The 21,082-nt window shown below is 40.2% G+C and overlaps 3 protein-coding genes across 3 annotated transcripts in view; 1 reads left to right on the top strand and 2 right to left on the bottom strand.

Annotated features, from left to right (window-relative positions):
• The window catches only part of slc2a15a (solute carrier family 2 member 15a), a 39,171-nt gene that overhangs the window by 10,806 nt on the left and 7,283 nt on the right, over positions 1-21,082 (bottom strand). Inside the window, exons 3-7 of the mRNA XM_085295925.1 lie at positions 19,627-19,787; positions 17,690-17,814; positions 17,291-17,436; positions 16,862-16,994; positions 14,167-14,354 (exon numbers count right to left, since the gene is read on the bottom strand). Coding sequence (XP_085152051.1) covers positions 14,167-14,354; positions 16,862-16,994; positions 17,291-17,436; positions 17,690-17,814; positions 19,627-19,787 — 753 coding nt within the window. The remainder of the gene's footprint in view (positions 1-14,166; positions 14,355-16,861; positions 16,995-17,290; positions 17,437-17,689; positions 17,815-19,626; positions 19,788-21,082) is intronic.
• On the bottom strand, positions 873-7,672 carry LOC146560558 (uncharacterized). The gene is made up of 8 exons (XM_085295927.1): positions 5,311-7,672; positions 4,326-4,450; positions 3,694-4,050; positions 3,386-3,605; positions 2,841-3,064; positions 2,518-2,665; positions 2,303-2,412; positions 873-2,070 (listed from the first exon to the last, which is right to left on the bottom strand). The coding sequence occupies exons 1-8, from the start codon at positions 5,348-5,350 to the stop codon at positions 1,762-1,764; spliced, it is 1,533 nt and encodes a 510-aa protein (XP_085152053.1). The 5' UTR covers positions 5,351-7,672; the 3' UTR covers positions 873-1,761.
• Positions 5,465-10,441, top strand: LOC146560557 (uncharacterized). Its single transcript, XM_085295924.1, has 4 exons — positions 5,465-5,949; positions 6,851-7,223; positions 7,316-7,396; positions 7,971-10,441. The coding sequence occupies exons 1-4, from the start codon at positions 5,711-5,713 to the stop codon at positions 10,116-10,118; spliced, it is 2,841 nt and encodes a 946-aa protein (XP_085152050.1). The 5' UTR covers positions 5,465-5,710; the 3' UTR covers positions 10,119-10,441.

Below are 21,082 nucleotides of genomic sequence, written 5' to 3'. Positions count from 1 at the left end.
GTTGCTATTGCAATAACACAACTTTTTCAGCTAATATTTTAAAATAAGTATCATGTGATATATCACATTTTTGTTCATCTGAAGTTGTATTTACCTTATTTAAGTCCTTTAAGACCAGATTATGACTTATTATGATTATTATTTTATTAGAACTGGAATTTGCTTGTAAAAAAAAGGCAAAGCAGGCCATTAAGGTTATAATGACAATGGTTTTTAACTTTTTTTTCTTTAAAAAATAAAATAAACATAATTCAACAACAAAAAAATCAACACTATTAACCATATAACCATTAACCTTTTTTTTATATGTAAATTTTTATGTAAATTATTGACTCTCCTCAATTGTGCAGTTATTTACCTCTTTTTTTTAAACTTTTTTTTAGAAGAAGTACACACACACACACACACACACACACACACACACACACACACACAACATATATACAAGGCATTTACCACTCTGATATCTTTTTTTAACATTGGTGACCATTCATCCAGAGACCGTTTTTAACTTTAGTCTTTCAGCAGTTTTTTCCACGACATAGACGGCCGTCAGACAGTTTTTTCACTCCTTCATTAAGATCACATTAAAATACATTACTAAATTAAAATACCTCCCCTCTGTAAACCTTTACCTTATCGTTGTAGAGGGGTATGTGTGTCCCTGGGATCCCAGGGGGAATCTTGCTGGTGGGCGTTTTGCCCCCTGGTAGGTATCCCATGGGAAATTGGTCTTGGGTGAGAGACCAGACAAAGAGCAATTCAGAAAACCCTATGAGAGCCTTAAGGGAACAGTTCACACTGCCCAGGATGGGGTTACCGCGACCAGGGCACTGCCACACTGCAAAAACAGCTATACTTGAAACAAGCCAAATATTCTTAAATCTGACAAAATTTTCTTGTTTTGAGCAAAAAAATCTGCCAATGGGGTAAGCAAAAGTTGCTTGACTAGAATTCTTAAAACTAGCAAATTAATCTAACTGCCATATGCCTTTTAACTAGACAAAATTGTCTAAAATGTATGCTTATTTGAAGAAAATATGACTTATTATAAGTAAAAGATACTTTGATATTTAGAAAATCTGTACCTAAAATGAGTATTATGCTTTCTTGAACAAGCTGTTTTCAAGAATTATTTGCTTACTTTAAGATTCGACACCTTAATTTAGATTTTTCACATAAAAAAAACACCTTACTATAGGACAAATTTTCTTAAAACTGAATTGTTTCTTTCTTGATTGAGCTAACTATAAGAATTATGTTTCGACTCTGAGAACAATAATCAGCAAAAATTCCTGAGAATAAGACACCATCTCTTCAAAAAGCTACTAAAAATAAGGGAATTCATCTTAAATTAAGACAGCAAAAGCACTCTTAGATTTTGCGCTTTTATTGACACAGCAATGGGTCAGTAACTCACTGAGGTCTGTTCCAGGAGAATCATGTCTAAAATTATACATTTCAGCAGGGTACTGTGTAACATGGCCAATATAAGAAGTGCATATTCCAGATACTCTTAACATGAATAATAACAGTATAACACACTCATGGCTGGTATCAAAAATAAATTTTGCTGAAGCTTAAAACAATCACTATTTCAAATCCTATATTACATAACATTTTAGAAGAACAAGTTTAACGACCACACAAACAAACATGTGTTTTACATTTGAACAACTTTTCTAGAGAGAAAAAAAACAACCTCACTGACCAACACTGAGTCTGATAAACAAGGCAGATGGAGTCTGTCATCTGAGAGACTCACTCAATGAATGACTTCCACTCACCAAGCGCCTTCTTGTAAGAGGGGGTTGAATCTCGGTCATGGATGGAGTCTTTGAGTATTTCAGTTTGCAAGACAGACAGCAGCGTGGAAATGCACTTTGGATATGTGAGGTGGAGGGCATAGTAATATGCCATCAGATAGAGCAGTCCCTCATTAAGATCCTTCCGGTCAAAAGTGCTCACTGGTGTGGTTCCAACAGCTATCATGCAGTTGCCTTCAGAGACAAGCAGAACTGGACAAGCCAGGGGTCGCTGACGCAGGTAGCCTTCAGGGTCTTCTGAAGTCTACATGACAGAAAGAAAGAGGATTAGAACAAGACCGTAAGAAATACAATTTTTGAGTTGCATTACAGTTTAAAATAGATCAACTTTTTTTGTAGGTTTTATTAACATCAACATGTTATGGGGATCTGAACTTTAAGAATATTTGACTGACTCCACAGTAAAATATATAAAATGAAAACATGAGTAACTGCAAAATTCAACAATATATACACATAGAATATTGCAGCCTTACCTTTAGGACATGGAAAAAAGCCTCACTACAGATGCCCAGCTTCTTAGGTGGTACTGTGCTGGAAGGGAAAAGCACGGGAAGGGCTCTGAACACAGCTGCTGCATGTTCCACTGGTTTGAAAAAAGAAAAATAAGACAGGGCAACACCATTAAGCATTGCAAATAATGTAATCTGCAAAGCATAAATGTAGACAAATCAAGATACTGTAGCATTACCTCCATCCAAAGTTTTTGGCGGCTTCATAACTTTCTTCATGACACCATAAAACTGCACCTTCGAGTAGAAGATTTCCCATCTATCCTTCATCTCAGAAATGTATTTCAAGTTGGATGGTTGAATAATTCTCCGCAGCTCATCAAGGACCTGAAAAATACAGACAGAAACCCAACTGAGATAGATCTGTCTAGCTCTGTATCTGGTCTTGACAATAAGTGATAACAATTTAAACATGAGGGCCAGTATTTAAGAAATTTGAAAATCATATCAAAATGTCCCCAAAGGAATAACAGGATGGCTAAAAGAAATAAGTGCTGCTTACATGGTCCAGTTCTCTGAAACAAGGATATGCCTCTAGTATCTTCACTGCTCTGTCCTGCTCCTTTATAGCATCAGAGTTAATGAATTGTCTTCTAGACTCAAACTCCAGGTTCAGCAGTTGGGTAACAGCAGCTTTGTTCGGTTTTTTGGTCTTGTATATTTCTTGAAGTGTCTTGTAGTGTCTTGCCTGGGTTTTTTGGCTGTCAAAGAAGTCAGCTGAACCAGCTAAACACACAGAGCAGAGGTGTGTAAATCATTTATTGCCACAGTAAGGCTTTATATATCTGTTATTGGTGCAAAACAATAATACAAAAATACCAAAATATTTCTGTAAATTAGATCAACAAATTAACTAACCACCTATCTTAAAATTGTTCATTAATCCTGTGAAGTTGTCACTATTAAATGGAACACAAAGATTCCAAGATAAACAGTGAAGTAGTTGTGTTCCATTGTTAGCAGAATTAAAAAAAAAAAAAAAAAAGGATTGTCCAAACCACATTTACACTCAGGCTGTAATAAGAGGGTGCATTATATTATACTTACATTCCTCATCACTGCCATCCTGGTGGTGCACTGGGGTGCCCATCGATCTAACTGGTGATTTATCTAGAATAATAGTTGATGCACTGGACTCCCCACTGCTGTCACTTTTTGCAACACTTTCAGTCCCAACCTTTCTTGGCTTCTTCGCAGGAGGTTTTTTGCCCTTCCTTGGACTTTTGACATTGGAGAGTCTCTTCATTAGCTTTTTAGCAACATGCTCCTAACAGGTACAAACGGTAAAAATTAAAAGATGATAAGATACATCACTCATGATTAACACAGAGTGGTATTGAGCAAATGCTACTTACCCACTCACCACACGTTTCTTTAAGCATTGGGTAGTACTCCATTAATCGCTTTGCCATGGCATCAACCTCATGTTTGCTGGGGTATCTGGAGTCTTCAGCTGCTCTTGCTATCGAAATCATGTTTGTCATGGTGTTTCTTACAAGTCGACAAAAGAGTTCCTTTGACAAAGGTTCAGCACACTCTGTCCCCAGCCGCTTCTTTTCAAAGTAGGAATGTCGAGCTTGCTCAAGTTCACTGTCTGTGAAGACTATGTACTCTGGGTTGGACATAGTCACAAACTTAGAAGTGCTGGGTTCCTCTCTGGAGAAGTCACCATCTCCAGTAGTTGTTAGCATTTTTTCAGCAGCAGTCTTGTTCTAAAATACAGTGTACATGGGGCTAATTTCACATAAAATTGCACAAGAACTTTAGGACTCTACACATGAAAGAAAGTACAACAAAATATCAGTAAAGTGTTGAACAATAAAAAATATGTATATTTAATAAATGTGTGGGCCACTTGATTTAAATCAAAACTAAAGAAGATTCTACTGTCTATCTGTTAAGTGAGTATTGGTGGAATTACTTGAAACTGCATAAAACAAGCTGGTGTGTTCTCAGTTTTGTCACACAGCGATAGGACAGAACTTACTTCTTCACATTTGTGCACTGCAAGCCATAGAGCCCGACGCCTGAGGAAATGTTCAGGACCAGGAAACAGATCTTTGATGTCATCTCGTGAAAGTGATGAGAGCAGGTCTTCTCCAACATTTGCTTCTGCAATAGGAGTTTCCAATTATCACTACATTGCATCATCCTCATGTGCAAGCCAGCTGACAGCTTTGCTTGGGTAACAAACAGGATGCACAAGAAACATAATTTAATATTTACCATTTAAAAACAATACTCTATTCCATTATATTCCCTCCTGACTGCTCCACAGGTTCTAAATTACCTTCCTCCCATTGACTGGAAAAAGTATTATATTTGTGATTCGCTTGCACCTTTCGTCCACACGTAAACAGCGTTTTCAGTCACTGAAAAAGGAGATTTCTAAAAACGCTTGCCAGGGTGGATATTTTCGAAAACTCCTTTTTTGCATTTAGGTGTGGACGAGAAAAACGGAGAAAACGCAGCGTCAAAGGTGTGGGCCTTGTGCGCCACGTTATTGTTTCGGTGAAATGAATTTCTACAATACTGTTACTGTTAATTGTACTCTCTGCAGTGTTTAAATACTTACATATACACAGTTACTGTCCCTCCAGACTGGGTTCTGCTTCTATGCCCCATCTTTCTTTACTATTTCCCACCGAGGCTTCTAGACTTCTGATTGGCCAACATTTCTACACGGTTAGGAATATATCGCCACCTGTTGCTTTGGCATGTTCCTAGCAGCGTTTTCCTTCATTTCTGCATTTCCGTGTGGACGGGATTATTTTTAAAATGAAAACGGAAAATCTCCGTTTTCAGAAATACCCATGTATGTAGTGTAATAGCACTAGCATATTTAAATATGCTAATGCAACTAAGCTAACCGCACAAGCTAAGCTAACAACCGGGTATAGCCTGCCATGCTAGCGAATTACCATGCAACATAGCAGAACACAAAACATAGAAAAAACAAAACAGTCACATACCTTTCAGGGTGGCAATTGTTATTTCGTCCAGTTTCTCCATAGCATGCCTTAATTTCTTCACACTGTACCACTGTATCCCGGACCCAAAAATATTACTAATCCTGCAATCCAAATTTGAGGCGCGAAGCTAGAGGCGCGAAGCTGGACTGTACCAACTCAGGAGTATGGGGTTGTGTACAGAAATGGTTTAGTTCGCTGTTTTATATCTATAAAATTCTATATATTTAAAGATTTAACTATTTAGTTAGATTATATTAAGTAAATACTGACATGTCGGTACTATTACTTAGTACAGCTGTTATAAGGCACCGAATTAGGATAGCCATTCCTACCCCTTAATGGAATAATCCTGGTCATCTTGGCTTTATGGGAGAAACGGTTCACAGACCAGTGAAACAAAATGATTTGGCGCTGTGTTATCTGCTTCGTTTTTGTGGGTCTGACCCTCAAATCCTTACTGAGTCATATTAATTCTGCACATAGCCATAGTCCAGATTTCCGTGTAGTTTGTGGCATAGATGGATGTGTCAAAGAATATCGTGTTTACAATTCATTTTGGTATCACATTCGTCGAACACACTCCGACCACCTTGGCAATGGACGATGCAGCGGATCGACTAGGACACAAAAATCTGTGAGGTGAGACTGACTATATACTTTGATATCTTTGAAAATAATCATATAAAGTATTCATGTTAGATTCCTACTTGTGTTTACAGCTTAACAGTAGATATGTTAATGCTAATTCCTTATGATCCACATCAATGCTATTTCTAAACAATTTTTCTGAGTGCTTAATTTCTCCTAATAGAGAAAACACCATTTTTATTTATTTTTTTTACTTTTGTTTTAAATAAACCAATGGGCATGGTCCAGAGTCTCCTTGGTTGTTTGTGTTTATTAATATTCATTGTTTCAGTTAGTTTCCTGGTTATTTGTTAATTATTTCCTGTGTTTAGGTGTTCTCCGTGCCTCCCTTGTCTTGAGTCAAGTGTCCCTGGTTTGATGTTCATGTTTATTCCTGTTTTACTTTGATAGTCCCATGCCCTGCATCAGTGTATTCTGTTGCCCTTCCCCCTGGTCTCTTCTCATCTGATTAGTGTCAGCTGTGTTTCGTACCTGTCTGCCAATTCCTCGTTTCCCTGTGTGTGTGTATATTTAGTGTGTGCTTCCCTCTGTTCTTTGTCGGATCGTCTGCATTTTCTCCTCTGTGTCATCTGTGTTCCCTCCCTCAGGTTTTCATGTCTCATGCTCCTTGCTCCAGGTTGTAAGGTTTTTGCAACATTTTCAATGTTTCCTGTGTTCTTTAGTTTAGCTTTCCAGGTTTAGGTTTTTGAGGATTTTTAAAGCTTTTAAACTACAGTTAAGCTACCAAATATCAATCAGCAATAAATTAGTAACAATTTATTAAACTCAGTCTGAAAACATACATATTTTGGAGTAAATTATCAAATGCAGAATAGAATTATTTAGAAATGATCAGTGTAGCTTGTAATTAATATCTTTAACTAGTCAATTAATCAATTAATCTCAATTGCAGTTCTAGGAGGGAACCCTCATCAGCGGAGAACAGAAGTCTGAGTAACATGTGGGCCTACAGGACTGATCCAGTGGTCGAAAACCAGCCAACAAGCCAGCCAACAATGGATGCAGCTGTAGACACCAGATTGAACTCAGGAGAAGATGCAGTGATTGATCAAAACACAATACAGCATGATCCAGACAGTGTGTGCCCCGAACATTTTGGTACTTTTGACAATAATAAGACATTGTACTCTGGCTTCGATGATGGTGCCCATATCTCGCAAAGGCCCCTTGTTCCATCCCAGACCAACAATGATACCTCGACTCCAAACATTTCAGCAGCTTGTCCAAGCGGGTTCGCAGATGGAGTAGCATCATCCCAATCTATGGTGAGTCTATCACTACTGAACAATAACAACTTCTTTTGATAAAACATTTTACCAGTTTATAACATTCCTGTATTTATTTCTCTTTTCTGAAGGATGACTCCTGCCACGATGTTCTTACCAGACAAGCAACAGCTCTTGTATTGACTGCAAGAGAGAAACATCGTCTTTCACAGGTTTGTGCTCATACAAAATTAGAATGATTATTTTAACATGTGGCTCTATTTTTTTTCATCATTTATTATTAACAATTTCCCTAAACTGTAACAACCTTTAATTCATTCTGATTATCCTAATAGTAACTATGCAAAACCGAGCATCACTTGTATGTGCCTCCAACTTTCCAACAAATGACTATGACTGCCTTAGGTAAACTAAGGCAGTCATAGTCTCCAGCCATCCATCCATTTGCCTCCGCCTATCCTTTTCAGGGTTGCTCCCATCACAAGCCTTCCTCTGCCACCTAACTCTTAGTCTCAGTTTAAAAAGGAAAATTGTAATCTTAATTAAACTAAAAATTTGAGTTTTGCAAGAAATCCGAGAAGGAATTTAAAAAAATTTTTTTTTTCTTCAGTTTCAGTGAGGGAAAAAAATCTATAAGAAACAGTCAAATAATTCTATGCAGTTTTTTGGTTGCAGAGCTACGTACGTTATTAGTCCTTACATTATAAGTTGTCTATTCGCTAAAAATAAATCTCTTTTAATAGCAAACAACTAAGATGTCGTTTGTTCTTTTTGTCTGTTTTACAGAGTGGTGTGAATGATGTCGTTGCAGCATTACAACAGTATCAGGCATCGTTGGTCAATAATCTGAGAAGTCAGGTACAAAAGGTTTTCCAGCAGCATCATGGAAGTGGACTTGAAAAAGATGTTTTGGCAGTCTTCGACCAGATTGAGGATCCATTTGCCTCTGTTTCAACAACATACAGGCAGGATGATGTGATAAAGAGAAATTTCAATTTTGTGGAGTCCGAGGAGGTTTGTGTTGGGTATACTGCTGTCATGGGAAAAAAAGGGAAAAAAAGATTCCTCACTACTGTGCCCAAATGTTTTCATTATGTTCCGCTTGTCAGAAGTTTGGAGCAGTTATTGTCCCATCCAAGAGTTTTGGCATTGATAGATGAGCAGAAAAATTTGAGAAATGAGTATTTATATGATATCATAGATGGAGAACTCATGAAGTCTCACCGTTTATTTTCTGCACACCCCTCTGCCTTACAGATTATCCTTTACTCAGATGAAATTGAAATTTGTAACCCACTTGGGTCTCATGCCTCCAAAAATAAGTTGGTAATGTTCTATTATACTTTGGGAAACATTAATCCTAAATATCGATCAAAACTACCTGCCATTCGTCTACTTGCCATTGCAAAAAAGAGTGCGCTTTCTGAATGTGGTGTAGATGGAATCTTGCAAAGGCTGCATGAGGACTTAGTGAAGCTATATAATGGAGTTAAAATTCAAACTGGAAATGGTGAACGTGAAATATTTGGAGCATTAGTTTCATTATGTGGAGACACTTTGGCGCAACATGAGCTTTGCGGGTTTAAAGAGGGTGTTGGGTTTGCTCATAGTAAATGCAGGCAGTGTGAATGTTCATTTGAGGACATGCAAATTTATTTTGATGAGGATAACTTTGAGGAACGGACATTTGAACGACATGTCCGGCAATGTAGCGAAATTGAGAAGGCCAACACAGAGTATCTAAGAAGCAGCTTAAAAACAACATATGGAATAAACAGAAGAAGCAAACTTATTAATTTCCCAGCATTCAACTTGATCCAACAAACACCCCAAGACATGATGCATGTAATTTTTGAAGGGATTGCTCCATTAGAAATAAAGTGTGTGTTGAAACACTTAGTTCTCATGGGAGAGCTAGACTTAGATCTCTTCAATGCTGCAGTGACTGGTTTCCCATACTCTCCAGTTGATATTAGAGATAAACCAAGTGTTATTACCTACAGTACATTAGCTTCCAGTGACAATAAGTTGAAGCAGTCCTCGGGGCAAATGATTGTTCTTCTGAAAATTTTGCCATTTCTGATTGATGCAGCCAAAGGTACTGAACACTACGCATTCATTCTTGAACTCATTGAGATAGTTCAGATTTTACTTGCTCCTGTCATCAGTCTGCAGACTATTAACAAGTTGAAAATCCTCATTGAACAGCACTTGAAGCACATGAAAGCCCTATTCCCATATAACAACATCACACCAAAACAACATTATTTGATTCATACACCAAGCCAAATTAAACGTTTGGGACCAATGGTCCGTCATATGTGCATGAGATTTGAATCGAAACATTGCTTTTTCAAACAATGGGCGTCAAAAATAAATTTTAAAAATGTTTGCAAATCTTTAATAAAGCATAATCAAATGTATGAATGTTGTCAGAATGTGGATAGTTTTGATCACCCCATTTTTTCCAATGAATGCACATTAGGACCAACCTCAGAAGTAAGCATAATGTCATACTTAAAAGAAAAAATGAGGGCCTTCCTTGGAAATGATGAAGTAAACCATGCAGTGACTGTTAAATGGCTTAATCTAAATGGTAACAAATACATAAGGGATAGGTCATTAATTGTTTGTGCTGTTGGTTCTAGTGGTTTACCTATATTTGGGCTTGTGAAAAATATCTATGTGATCAATTCATCATTGTACTGTTTTGAATTCCAGCAGCACAATACCATTTGTTATGACAAAGATTACATGTCATATAAGATAGAGATTCCAAACATGGCACAAGCAACGGAGCTGATATCCGCTGATAATCTTATGGATTTCACTCCATATTACAGTTTCACACACAAAGATATGACATATGCAGTCATGAAATATTACCTGTGTGATGTAATTGGACTACACATGAGTTCAACAGATGTTTTATAAAAGGCACACTGCTTTACATGCATGAACTGTATTATCAGGTTATTGTTTTGGATAGTTTTGTTGTTGAGTTTTCTATCAAATCTGACAGTTGAATGCGATTGTAGCATTGCCACAGTGAAGATATGTGTACTGATACTTGTCTGATGCTGATCTATTAATCTGTTTGACATGGCCTAAAGTGAATGAGTTATGCCGTTTCTGTTTTTCAAATGGGCCTGTATTTCATGTTTATCATGTGCTTTTAGTTCCAGCTTTTGTGCATGTTTTGTCAAACTTGACAGCAGTTTTATTACACTTTAGTGTCAATAAATACATTTCTTAAACTGAGCAGCTGTTTAAGTGGCCTTACTCTTGAAATGAGAAAAATAATCTTGTTTTTATTAGGGAATTAAACCAAACGGTTTTCATACCTTGTAACTGGTAAATAAAGCTCAAGATGAGCTGAAATATCCTTTTAAGGAAAAGTTAGACATATTTTCCTAGAATAAGATTTATTTTCTTGTGCAAAACTTGCTTGTTAAGAATATATTTTCTTTTTAGACAAAAAATAAGAAAAAATGTCCATAAACAAGGGTTTTTTTACTTTCTTGAAAATCGTTTTTTGCAGTGCATGGAGCCAGGCCTGGGGGAGGGTGAGCACCTAGTGGCCGGGCCTTAGTCCATGGAGCCTGGCTGAGTGCAGCCCAAAGATGGGGCATGAGATCACACTCCTGTAGGTCCATCACCTGCAGGAGGCACCGTAGGAGTCAGGCGCAGTGTGTGTTGGGAGTCGGACAAAGGCAGAGACCCTGGCGGACCAAAACCCAGCTTCAGAGGTTGGCAATGGGGACATAAAACCTGAAGGGGAAGGACCTGAACTAGTGTGAGAGGTGACAGATTGAGAGGTACTGGCTAGATATACTGTAGTTGGGCTCACCTCAACATAGAGCTTGGGCTCTGGAACCAATCTCCTGGAGAGTGGGATGGCTGGTTGAGGGTGCTCCACCTGGGGACTTCTTACTGGGAAACTTCAGTGCTCATGTGGGCAATGACAGTGAAAGCTGGAGGGTTGTGATTGGGAGGAACCAACCAGTCGTACCTGATTCTTTGCACAGTTCTCTTCTGCAAACCACAGTTTGTCCATACTGCACACCATGGTCAAACAGAAAAGTGTCCATAAGTGTACATAGGACCAGACCCCCCCGGGCCGTACGTCGAGGATCAGCCATGGCTGCATGTTCTGGAGGCTTGGGTGAAGTGAGAGACTGAGCTGTCAGCTGATCACCACTTGGTGGTGAGTTGGATTAGGTGGCCAGTGGAGGACACTGGACAGACCTGGTGCACCCAAACATATATGGAGGGTGTTCTGAGAACTCCTAGCAGAGGCCCATGAGATCATCAACTCTCACCTCCGGCAGAGCTTTGACGGGATTCAGAGAATGAGGACACTGAGTGTCAATGGACCCTGTTCAGCCCCATTCCTGAGGCTGTTGCACTGAACTGTGACTATAAGCTGGTTGGTGCTTGTTGTGGTGGTAACCCCCGAAGCAGCAGAAATTACATGCTTACTCACAGCAAAGTGGCTTTTCCTGGGCTTTCTCTCCTGCAATTGCTTTGCAATGTCTAATTAGTTCTTGGTATTTAAGAACCAGCTGTTTTCCACCAGATCCTTGTCACCATCATGGTGACCGTGATTCACAGTTTGTTTTTTGCTCCGTAGTACTCTGTTCTCATTCATTCCCTTGTTCCTTAGCAATTCCAAGCTCACTAACATGCATTCCTTGTAAAGTTTGAAGAGCACTGTCAGTTTAACTTAACTGAGTCAAACTGATAGCTGCCACTGCTTTAAAAACAAGGACACACCTGCTTTCCCACTTTCCACTGAACCACTCACCTTTCCTCTTGATTTCTGCCCATTCGCTGTAAACCCTCTGAAACATACTGTAAATCATGCAAGATACTGTCTCCAGTTTCACCATGGCCACAGTTAACTTCTCCTTTCATCTCCTACAGACACTCAGCTCTGCTCTGCAGATTGAGTTTTTTGGACAGAGAGGACAGATGGTTTGAAAGAGGAGTGAAAGAAGCCATCTATGTCCACTGTGAGCGACCATCTTTGAACAGAGGCGGGGTTTACGACACCAACTCTCTGCCATCTATAATCCAGTTTTGAGATCCCTCCTCAGACGCCTTAACGCCCACTCACATCCTGGGCCATCTGACCTCAGGAATTCGCATGATAAGGTGGGGCCAGGTTTCACAATGAGCTCACCCGAAACTCTGGCTGATTGGGACCCACACCCAGTTTCACACCTTGGCTCAGGCGATTAGAGGATCATCAGGGGGTCCTTTTGTCCCTCTGTGGGGGGAAACTCCCACTAGGTTTATATCTGGGACTCTCCACCATTTGACCTTAGAACTCAAGAAGCTTCTCGGATGAGAGGTGAAACGTCTTCAAGCAACTTAAAGAAGTCCAGACGCTTTTCTTTGCAAGCTCCTTTGACTACGATGACCTGGATGACTGAGAACCTTCACAGACATACTGAGTTTTCTGTTTTCCAGCCTGAAAGTTCAGAGTTTTGTCTTGTGCAGGTTCACTCATTCACATCTTGGCGTTTACAGAGCCTGTGCCTGAGTCTGCCAACTTAAAGACTGTTAATTGTGCTCTTGGAACAGTCCTCTCAAAAATATATATATTTTGTGTGAGCTGTGTGGAGGCTTTTGCTTCTCCCAGAGTCGAGTGCCCCACTAATCCCTGTCTGAGCCTGGGGCAGAGGTCTCCATGCAGCCAGCAGACTCTATGCTGTCAGCGTGTGAGTGCGAGCGCTTCAGCGCCAGAGCCCGTTCCACATGGTCTCCACATTCCAAAGATTCCTCAGTCTGGGTCATTGCAGTCCCAGACTTCAGTGGACTCCACACTGCCATGAATCCACCCAATGGCAAGGGTTAAATGCCTTCCGCGTAAGATGAAAAAAGCAGACAGGACTACTGGGAAGTCAGCAAAGAGAGATGGCAAAGGAAAAAGTTTATGGGGAATTGTATGTGAGGCTGGACACAAAGAATAACAAAAGGATTTCTATTCAGTGGCTAGAGAGGGAGAGGTCAAGCTGGGTGTGCAGCAGGTCAGGGTAACACTGATTACATGGAAATGTACAAATGAGTACTTTGAAGATCTGATTATGAAAATGATGAAGACAGAGAGGAGAAGGAAGTGCAGAGGATTAGGGCAGCTAGGAAGAGGATGGAGGTCAAGCAGAAATCTGCACGGAGTATTATTTAATTCAATTACATTTCTATTAATTCAAATCAGAACAGCAGTCGCCTCATGGTGATATTTAGATATATACTGTATTTATATTGTAAAGTAAAGAACCTAAAATAATACAGAGAAAAGAGTGAATGCCAAGACATGATGTTCACAAATAACACTGTGATATGTAGAGTAGGAAGCAGGTAGAAGAGAGCGAGTCAGTAGAAGTAATAAATAACACATGAAAATGACAGAGAGACAGGTGTAACAGTGTAGATGTAACATCATGTTGGGGCTGGTCCTAACAGCAGTAGCTGCTTCAGGCTCTATTTGTGAAGAGCACATTAACTAAATAACAATGGTAGTAAGATAGTACTGCTGGGATGTCTTCTAACAAGCTAACATGAGCCTCATGAGTCATTTGACTTACTGCATTTTAAAAAAGGATTTTGTTGAGTGTTTAATGTTTTTTGTGTAAAACCTTTTTTTGTTTGAACAATTAAATGATGGATGAATAATAACGTATTTAGAAATATTTATTTATAATTACACATATTATTTATTATTCGTTAAATTCTCACATGATTAATTTAATGTCTCACTCCACAAATTACGTTAAAAAGTCATTTGTAAATGAGTTTCATATTTTATATTCATATTTAACTGCAGACTTGCTGATCCATTCATAACATGCTTTATTTCAATGTGCGTGACTCTCTTGCTCCTCCATGCTTTAACACCTCAGCAGCTGTAAAAATGCAAAAAGGTTGATTTCTGCTACAACATCTACACGTGTGTATAACTATTTACTGTTCTTACAGCGTCGATGCCAGACAGCTGCATGCCAATGTTGATGACCACCACACTCAGCACCTGCCATCGGACCGTGTCATCCAGCATCAGTTTCCATACTGACAGTGTTTCCACTGAGAACAGGGAACGCTGCTCCTCCTGCATCTCTTCAATCTCAGCCTGGATGTTACATTTAGCTCTGTACCACTTCAGAGCTAAGAGAAAAGAGTAGCGTGGTTATAGTGCATCGTTTAAAAATACACACACACCACATATACTTACCAATATATATATATATATATATATATATATATATATATATATATATATATATATATATATATATATATATAGTGAACTGGGGAGGAGGACTGTGGTCTGAGAGAAACTCCCTGGATTTATGAGATTTACATATAAATAAAAAAATAACAATGTTTCTGTAATGATTGCAGACAGCTTTTGAACTCCTCTGGGTTTCCACCTCAACACCTGAGAACACTGGACTTTCCCTGGCCTCAGTCAAACCTAGAAATAAAATCTTGTTCCCTGCGACTCTGACTTCCTCATCAACATGCATGTTGCATTTCCTGTTTATTAGTGGAGTATTGGTGATCTGAATCTTATAAAACAACGACAGCTGCACCTTTCAACCTGCCTGTATGTCTGAGTCACATGTTCTAACAGTTGTGTGAGATTTTTGGTTGAGAAGTCTACGACACGTAACACTGGCTGGTTTTTAACATCTTTTGTTTGATAAATAATATATACTGTAGCTAGGGCTGGATCAGGTGATGCTGAATCCTCTGTTACTTATGCTTCGAGGGGCTTCTTATTACATCACATGACTAACATGCGTCAACGTTTTCGAAAGTCTCCGTTTTCACTGTCCACACTGCGACGCGAAAGCACCGTTTTCAAATGCGTGTGTTTTCGAGAGCGTTTTCCAAACGCTGCGTTTTCCTTGAGCAAAAACGGCTTCTCAGTGTGGACGGGCGGCCAAAACGGAGAGAAAACGTGTGGACGTAGCCTTCGTGTCATCTGCCCGTTGGTGAAGCGATTGGCCAGAAATGCAGTATTTGACATATTTGTTAGGGTTCATCACACCATCACTATCATGTGATTGTAGCTGCTACCTGAGCATCCCTCTCTGGCACGCCGGCTGCTGTACGTACCCGGGGCTTCAGTCACCTGACCTTCCTAGCTGTTACAGGTCACATCCATGCCGCTGCTACTTCAGTCTGAATATGGTTGTTGATTGAGGCTGCTGGTCCTTTTGTTGTGATTGCCTGCAGATTATTTTCTCAGAAGCGTTTCCTCCATGGATTACTGGTATGTTCTTATTTTGTCCAATGAATTTAATTACTTTACTGGGGAGTAAACAGGTGAGTTTATAGGTCGTAGCTGCAGAAGCATATCGTTGGCCGTTTTTTATCTGGGACTCGAGCAGAGCAATTTGATTGGTATATACTTTTGTCATTTTTACCTTGAATGCAAATTTTACTACATATTGCAGGATGTTTGGGCCTCGGTGGGAGGCTCAGGCACAACCCACTGGATCTCTGTGGTGACCCAGAATGTTTAAGTCTTTGTAATCCCTCTTTTACGATTAGTTGATTTTGTGTTTTCTGTGGTATGCAGCTACTTTTGCACCCCTGGTTTAAGCTGCACCTTAGTGAGAGCTCATGTAAAGGTTGATGATTCTTCGGACTTCATCATCATCTGGCATCCCCACTAATAAGCCACAACTCTGAATCAATTACCAGTGTAGATGCAATTAAATTAACAACTTTTATTTGATATCTGTTTTTTACGTAGCTGGCAATAAACTATTTATTTTACACCCTGAACCACATTTCTGTCCGAAGCATAACAGACCTGAGTGCCTACTAGCATAGTTTGAACTAGATATTCCCAGGGTGGCATTTTGTGGTGTCCTTGTGATTGTAAAGCTTTTAAGCTCCCAGTCACCACACCACCGTCTCAGTGTGTGTGAATGTGCCGTGCTCATTGGTTTCTTTTCCTCATCACACCCCCTGGCCACACTAACAAAGTGGAGCTTACATTATCACGGCTTCATCATCACTGGTGTCCAGTTCCAGCCTTCCACACTGTCAAACAGTCACACAGGTACCTTAGAGCTTTGTGAAAATTTCCTGGCTGTAGATTTTAATCAAGACTGGTTGCCTTTTCTCAGTTTTAAATACACATGTTACTTGTTTAAAACTGCGAGACCACCTCAATCCAGGATTAAAACTGACTGGTGAAAAGGAGGCTTTCTTTTCTTTTGAGCTTCTCTCTCTGTCATGGAGGTACACGAAGCTTTAAAGCTTTTGGTCTTGATAAACTTGATCCTTATTTTCTTAAAGTTGAGCCACTAACTGATATTTATAATCTTACCCCCATGAACAACAAGATTCCTGACATATGGAAAAATAGTTTTAAATACATAATTTTAATCTCATATATTCAGATTTTTTTTCTCAGAATATAGCACCCCTGTCCCAGCTCCATCTTTTTTAAATCAGGTCAGCATCTATTGCAGATCATTACTATAATACAATCAGTTCTACAGCTTTCTTTAAGCTGTCACACAAGCTGCTGAAGCACAGTAAAGAAATCAATGTCTCCACTGAACACTTCTGTAAGTCTAACCCTTCCTACAGACACGGTGCCGCTGTTTCATCCTCCAACCTAAATAATGTTGCACTAAAAGCAAACTGACCTCTGATGGTAGCGTGGATGTTGTGCTTCTCAATCAGCAGGTACCTAGGACTCTCTGGGAACCATGGCAACAACATCAGCTGGATGAAAGTGGGCACAGCAATCACTGAAAGAAAGAGGGGCCAGTGCTCCTCCTACAACAGTAACACAACAGTTATGCTTACCAACAGTAAGTGCTGAGAAAAACACCAGCAATAATTCATTAATAGCAACATTTTGGTTTGGCAACAAATCAGTCACAAGCCTTTGAACATGGGGGGACCATGTATAACATTGTCTTTGGTTCCTAAACAGTTTTTAGAGCACATTTTGTAAAACCTTCTGAACGTTTGAAATTGAAAGTCTTCAATCACATCTTGACTGTTTGATTTAAAGTATACTGTTAGCAGTGTATGCTGCAGTCCAGTCCGCACGCAGGTTGCTTGACTACCTTTCCTAGAAGCTCGTGTAGACCGAGGATTTGGGCAACAAAAACTCCAGTTCCAATGAAGATGCTCGGCACAAGGCCAAGGAAACCTCTCAAGTTCTTTGGTGCTATCTCACCCAAGTACATTGGTACCACACTTAGAGAGATGCCTGCAAGAATAAGAGCAAAGAAGAAGATTGTTATGATATTACTCTGATTCACTTTTAAACATTAATTTAATTGAAAATAAAGTATATAAAGAGTTGGGAATGAGGATGTGTTTATTACAGAAGAGGATTAGGGCTACTGGGAAAAAAAGAGTTTTTTATCACGGTGCTTTGCCAATATTTCTTCCTCTGCACACAGGGAATGGCCTTCCTCAGACTGGTGTGTGTGTGTGTGTGTGTGTGTGTGTGTGTGTACCTGAGTGGATTCCTGTGATGAAACGGCCAATGATGATCATCTCAGGTGACCCACATATCCTGCTAAAGCCCATGAGTAAAGCAGCAATAAACACCAACACTGTTGTGTTTACCACTGTCCCCTTCCTGAAAGTACACGTACAAAGCACATAAAAGTAAGTGACCCAGAGGTTTATGAAACAGCAAGGGCAATAATGGAAACCCCATCCCCTGATACACACAGTCATAACCAACCCAGGATCATTGCAAAATGTTTAATAGACACACCGGTTCACTGCGTCGGTTTCACACTTTGCCTCTCAAAAGCATGAAATGGACATGCATGCAGAAGCTGCAGTAATAGCAGAGGGAGACGCTTCATTTATTCAATAATATAGGAATGTGTGTAAACAGGCATTGTTAGCACATGCTCGTGTAAATACATATTAGCTGCCCAGCTATTCTGGCAGTTCAGGACTCTGGAAGGTAGTGAATTTTGTTCACTGCTGATTTCTTGGTTTTAAGTAGCTTTCTCTGCTGGAAATGCAACTCCTGCATGTGTGTTCACTTTGTCAGGGTTCCTGGGTCGTTGACGCTGCATTTTCAGTTCATGTTCACTGTTTGTTTTCCTCATGTTCCATTTCTGGATTCATTATGTTCAGCCGTGTACTCACCGGTCTCTCATCATCATCATCGTGAGTCGCTGCATTTAAACCCTCAGTTTATCTCGGTTCAGCGTCAGTGTTGCTGTTAGGTTGTCGCCATATGCTCAGTTCATTCAGTCAGCCAGTCATTTCCTGTTCGTTCAATAAACATCAGCTTTCACCGCGAGTCCTGCATTTGGGTCATCTCTTCCTCTCCTCCACACACGAAACTCCCGACACATTTCATGCTTTGGATAGTGTGAAATGAACACGGTGGACCGGCGTGACTATTTCACGCTGATATCGGGTTGACACACATGCAAAGCTGTTTAAGTCCCAAATAGCCACAAACTTTGCTCATACGCTGTGATTAACCATAAATCTGAAGAATGTGAATGAATGTGAAGAAATTGATCAGCTTATAAATATGATTTTATTTTCATTTAAATGTAGACTGACAGGAATGTGGAAAAAAGGAGAAATGTGTCACCAACCCATCATCAGAGATGGGCAGTAACGCGTAATCCGATTACTTTTTTCAAGTAACGAGTAAAGTAAGGGATTACTATTGCAAAAACAGTAATTAGATTACCGTTACTTTCCCGTAGGAACGCTGTGTTACTGCGTTACTAAAACCGTGATTTTTTTGCGAGAATGTCTCACGACAGTGACGTAAGCGAGTGCGACGTTCGTGACAACAGCTGTGTGCAGATCAACAATGGATCACATATCGAGTGCAGAGAGAGTATGAGCGTGCAGCGTTTAAAGCGTGGAAGTACTGACCTTACTTTGAGTTTGATTCCATAAAAAGTGACAAAAATATTAGTGTCCGCTGTGCGTGGGAAGAAAACTTCTTTTTACAGCGAAAAAAACCCCTAAACTTCCAACAAGCACCGAGTAGCTACGACGTGATGGGAAACTCACAGAGAAACTCGCGGATTCTTCCACTGACCGCGGCACACCTGCACCAGGGTAAACCTCCGCCAGGTATTATGGTGTTTTTAAAATTATTTTGGGGGGATTTTTATGGAATTATATTGTATGTTGCATATATGAAATTTCAGCCCACACATACCTGGACGGTGCTAATGCGTTAACGAGCTAACAGTGCTAATGCGTTGATGCCGTGCAGTCCCGCGCACGGGGAGATCCGCGCTAACTCGCTAATGGAGATTTGCCGCGTTAATGTGGTTATGGCGTTAACGTCATTTTAACAAGATTAACACTGACAGCACTACTTATCATATGTACAGTAGAAACTGTTGTATACTTCTCAGTAATTAAGTTTCAAAAAAAATGAAGACGAATGTTTTACCTGCCATAGCGTGTGACCAGCATCCCCACAATGAGTGAGCCCAGCAGACCTCCAACCGCAAATACAGACACAGTCAGAGAGTACATGAGGGTCAGGGTCTCCTCACTGAGTCCTGTTCCATTGCGTCCCACCACTGTCTTGTTGTAGAAGTCCTTGATGTACTGACAGTGTGAGGAAGAGCACAAATAGGATGCATTTAGATAACAGACATACAAATAAGATCAAATAAGAATAGAAACAAAAAAGTATGAAAGAAAGACATGCATCCACCCATCCATTCATCCATGACCTGTACAGCGTCGACATCCTTCCAGCTGCTGTCTGCTGATCTCCCGCTCCCCTCACTCGTGAACAAGACCCAAAGATATTTAAAGTCCTCGCGTTAGGCAGTCACTTGCCCCTGACCCGGAGTGGGCACTCTACCCTTTTCCGGCTGAGGGCAATGGCCTCTCCACCACTGATGAGAGCACGTTGGCATAAGAATTAAAACCTCTTCTTTCACTTTGAAACAAAGAGCCCTGACACAGCTGAGGCGCTTCCACCAGCCACTGCTCTCTCGTCTTCCAGGAACACCAGGTGAGGCAGGTGCTGAAAGCTGTGAACAGGAAAGCTGCTGGGCTGGACGGAGTACTTGGTAAAGAACTTTGTGCCTACGCTGACCAGCCAGAGGGAGTCCTGACCAGGATGTTTAACCTCTCACTGTCACAGTCCACTATCTCTCCACAACCATCATTCCTGTGCCAAAGTCATCTGCTCCAAAGTGCTCAGTGACTACACATCCACTGCCTTAATGTGTGTAGTCATGAAATGTTTGGAGAGGCTTATGCTGCTATCCGGTCGTTAATTCTGACGTCACTAGCCGTGTCTGGGCCTAAACTCCGCTGCAGGTCCATATATCAAACGATCACTGTGGCATTACTGAGAGTTGAAAAACTGTCTAAAGTCTTTCATCTTTAATAAAATGATCAGCGTTCTGCTCTACCAGGTGTAACAATTGAGTTTAACATCCAGGCATCCATGAAAACGGAATTTATGACATTTAACGGAGTTAGAAGTTAGCAGGGAGTTAGCTCGCTAGCTTCTATCTAAATACAATATAGCATGTCCTGACTGCGGGGTTTTGGAAACAAATTAAAAAGTACAGCTCTGTTATCACTTCCAACATAAATGAAGACAGAAAACTAAACAGCAGTGACGTTTGTAGGGTTACTGAAGTTGGGCTAGCTGCTATATAATGATGTGCTACGTGACCGCTAGCGACACAGCTATGTTAGCATAATATAAACAAGCTAACTTTTTTTCCACTCGATAAAAGTTAACGTGAGTGTTCTCGGTGGTCAGGGACAAATGTAATCGCATGGCAGGATGCTGTAAAAGGACCAAACTTCAGCCAGGAGAACAACTGAGATAATCCATCCACAATACGAGGTTAGTCATTCATATACTGCTGCATGGG

This window comes from Mchenga conophoros, linkage group LG13 (assembly GCF_057382185.1).
Source record: "Mchenga conophoros isolate Kocher_MC1m ecotype Shallow Benthic linkage group LG13, M_conophoros_male_GT1.1, whole genome shotgun sequence".
Taxonomy (NCBI): domain Eukaryota; kingdom Metazoa; phylum Chordata; class Actinopteri; order Cichliformes; family Cichlidae; genus Mchenga; species Mchenga conophoros.
Note: the sequence above shows the minus strand (reverse complement) of the source record. Positions and strands in the feature narration are given on the sequence as shown.

Bases quoted from the DNA above. Each gene is read 5' to 3' on its own strand.
- LOC146560558 (XM_085295927.1), bottom strand. From the start codon at position 5,350: ATGGAGAAACTGGACGAAATAACAATTGCCACCCTGAAAG. The intron at 4,051-4,325 runs GTAAGTTCTGTC...ACTGTATTTTAG, and splicing joins CAGTGCACAAATGTGAAGAA to AACAAGACTGCTGCTGAAAA. The intron at 3,606-3,693 runs GTAAGTAGCATT...TGTACCTGTTAG, and splicing joins AAGAAACGTGTGGTGAGTGG to GAGCATGTTGCTAAAAAGCT.
- LOC146560557 (XM_085295924.1), top strand. From the start codon at position 5,711: ATGATTTGGCGCTGTGTTATCTGCTTCGTTTTTGTGGGTCTGACCCTC. The intron at 5,950-6,850 runs GTGAGACTGACT...TCTCAATTGCAG, and splicing joins AGGACACAAAAATCTGTGAG to TTCTAGGAGGGAACCCTCAT. The intron at 7,397-7,970 runs GTTTGTGCTCAT...TCTGTTTTACAG, and splicing joins AGAAACATCGTCTTTCACAG to AGTGGTGTGAATGATGTCGT.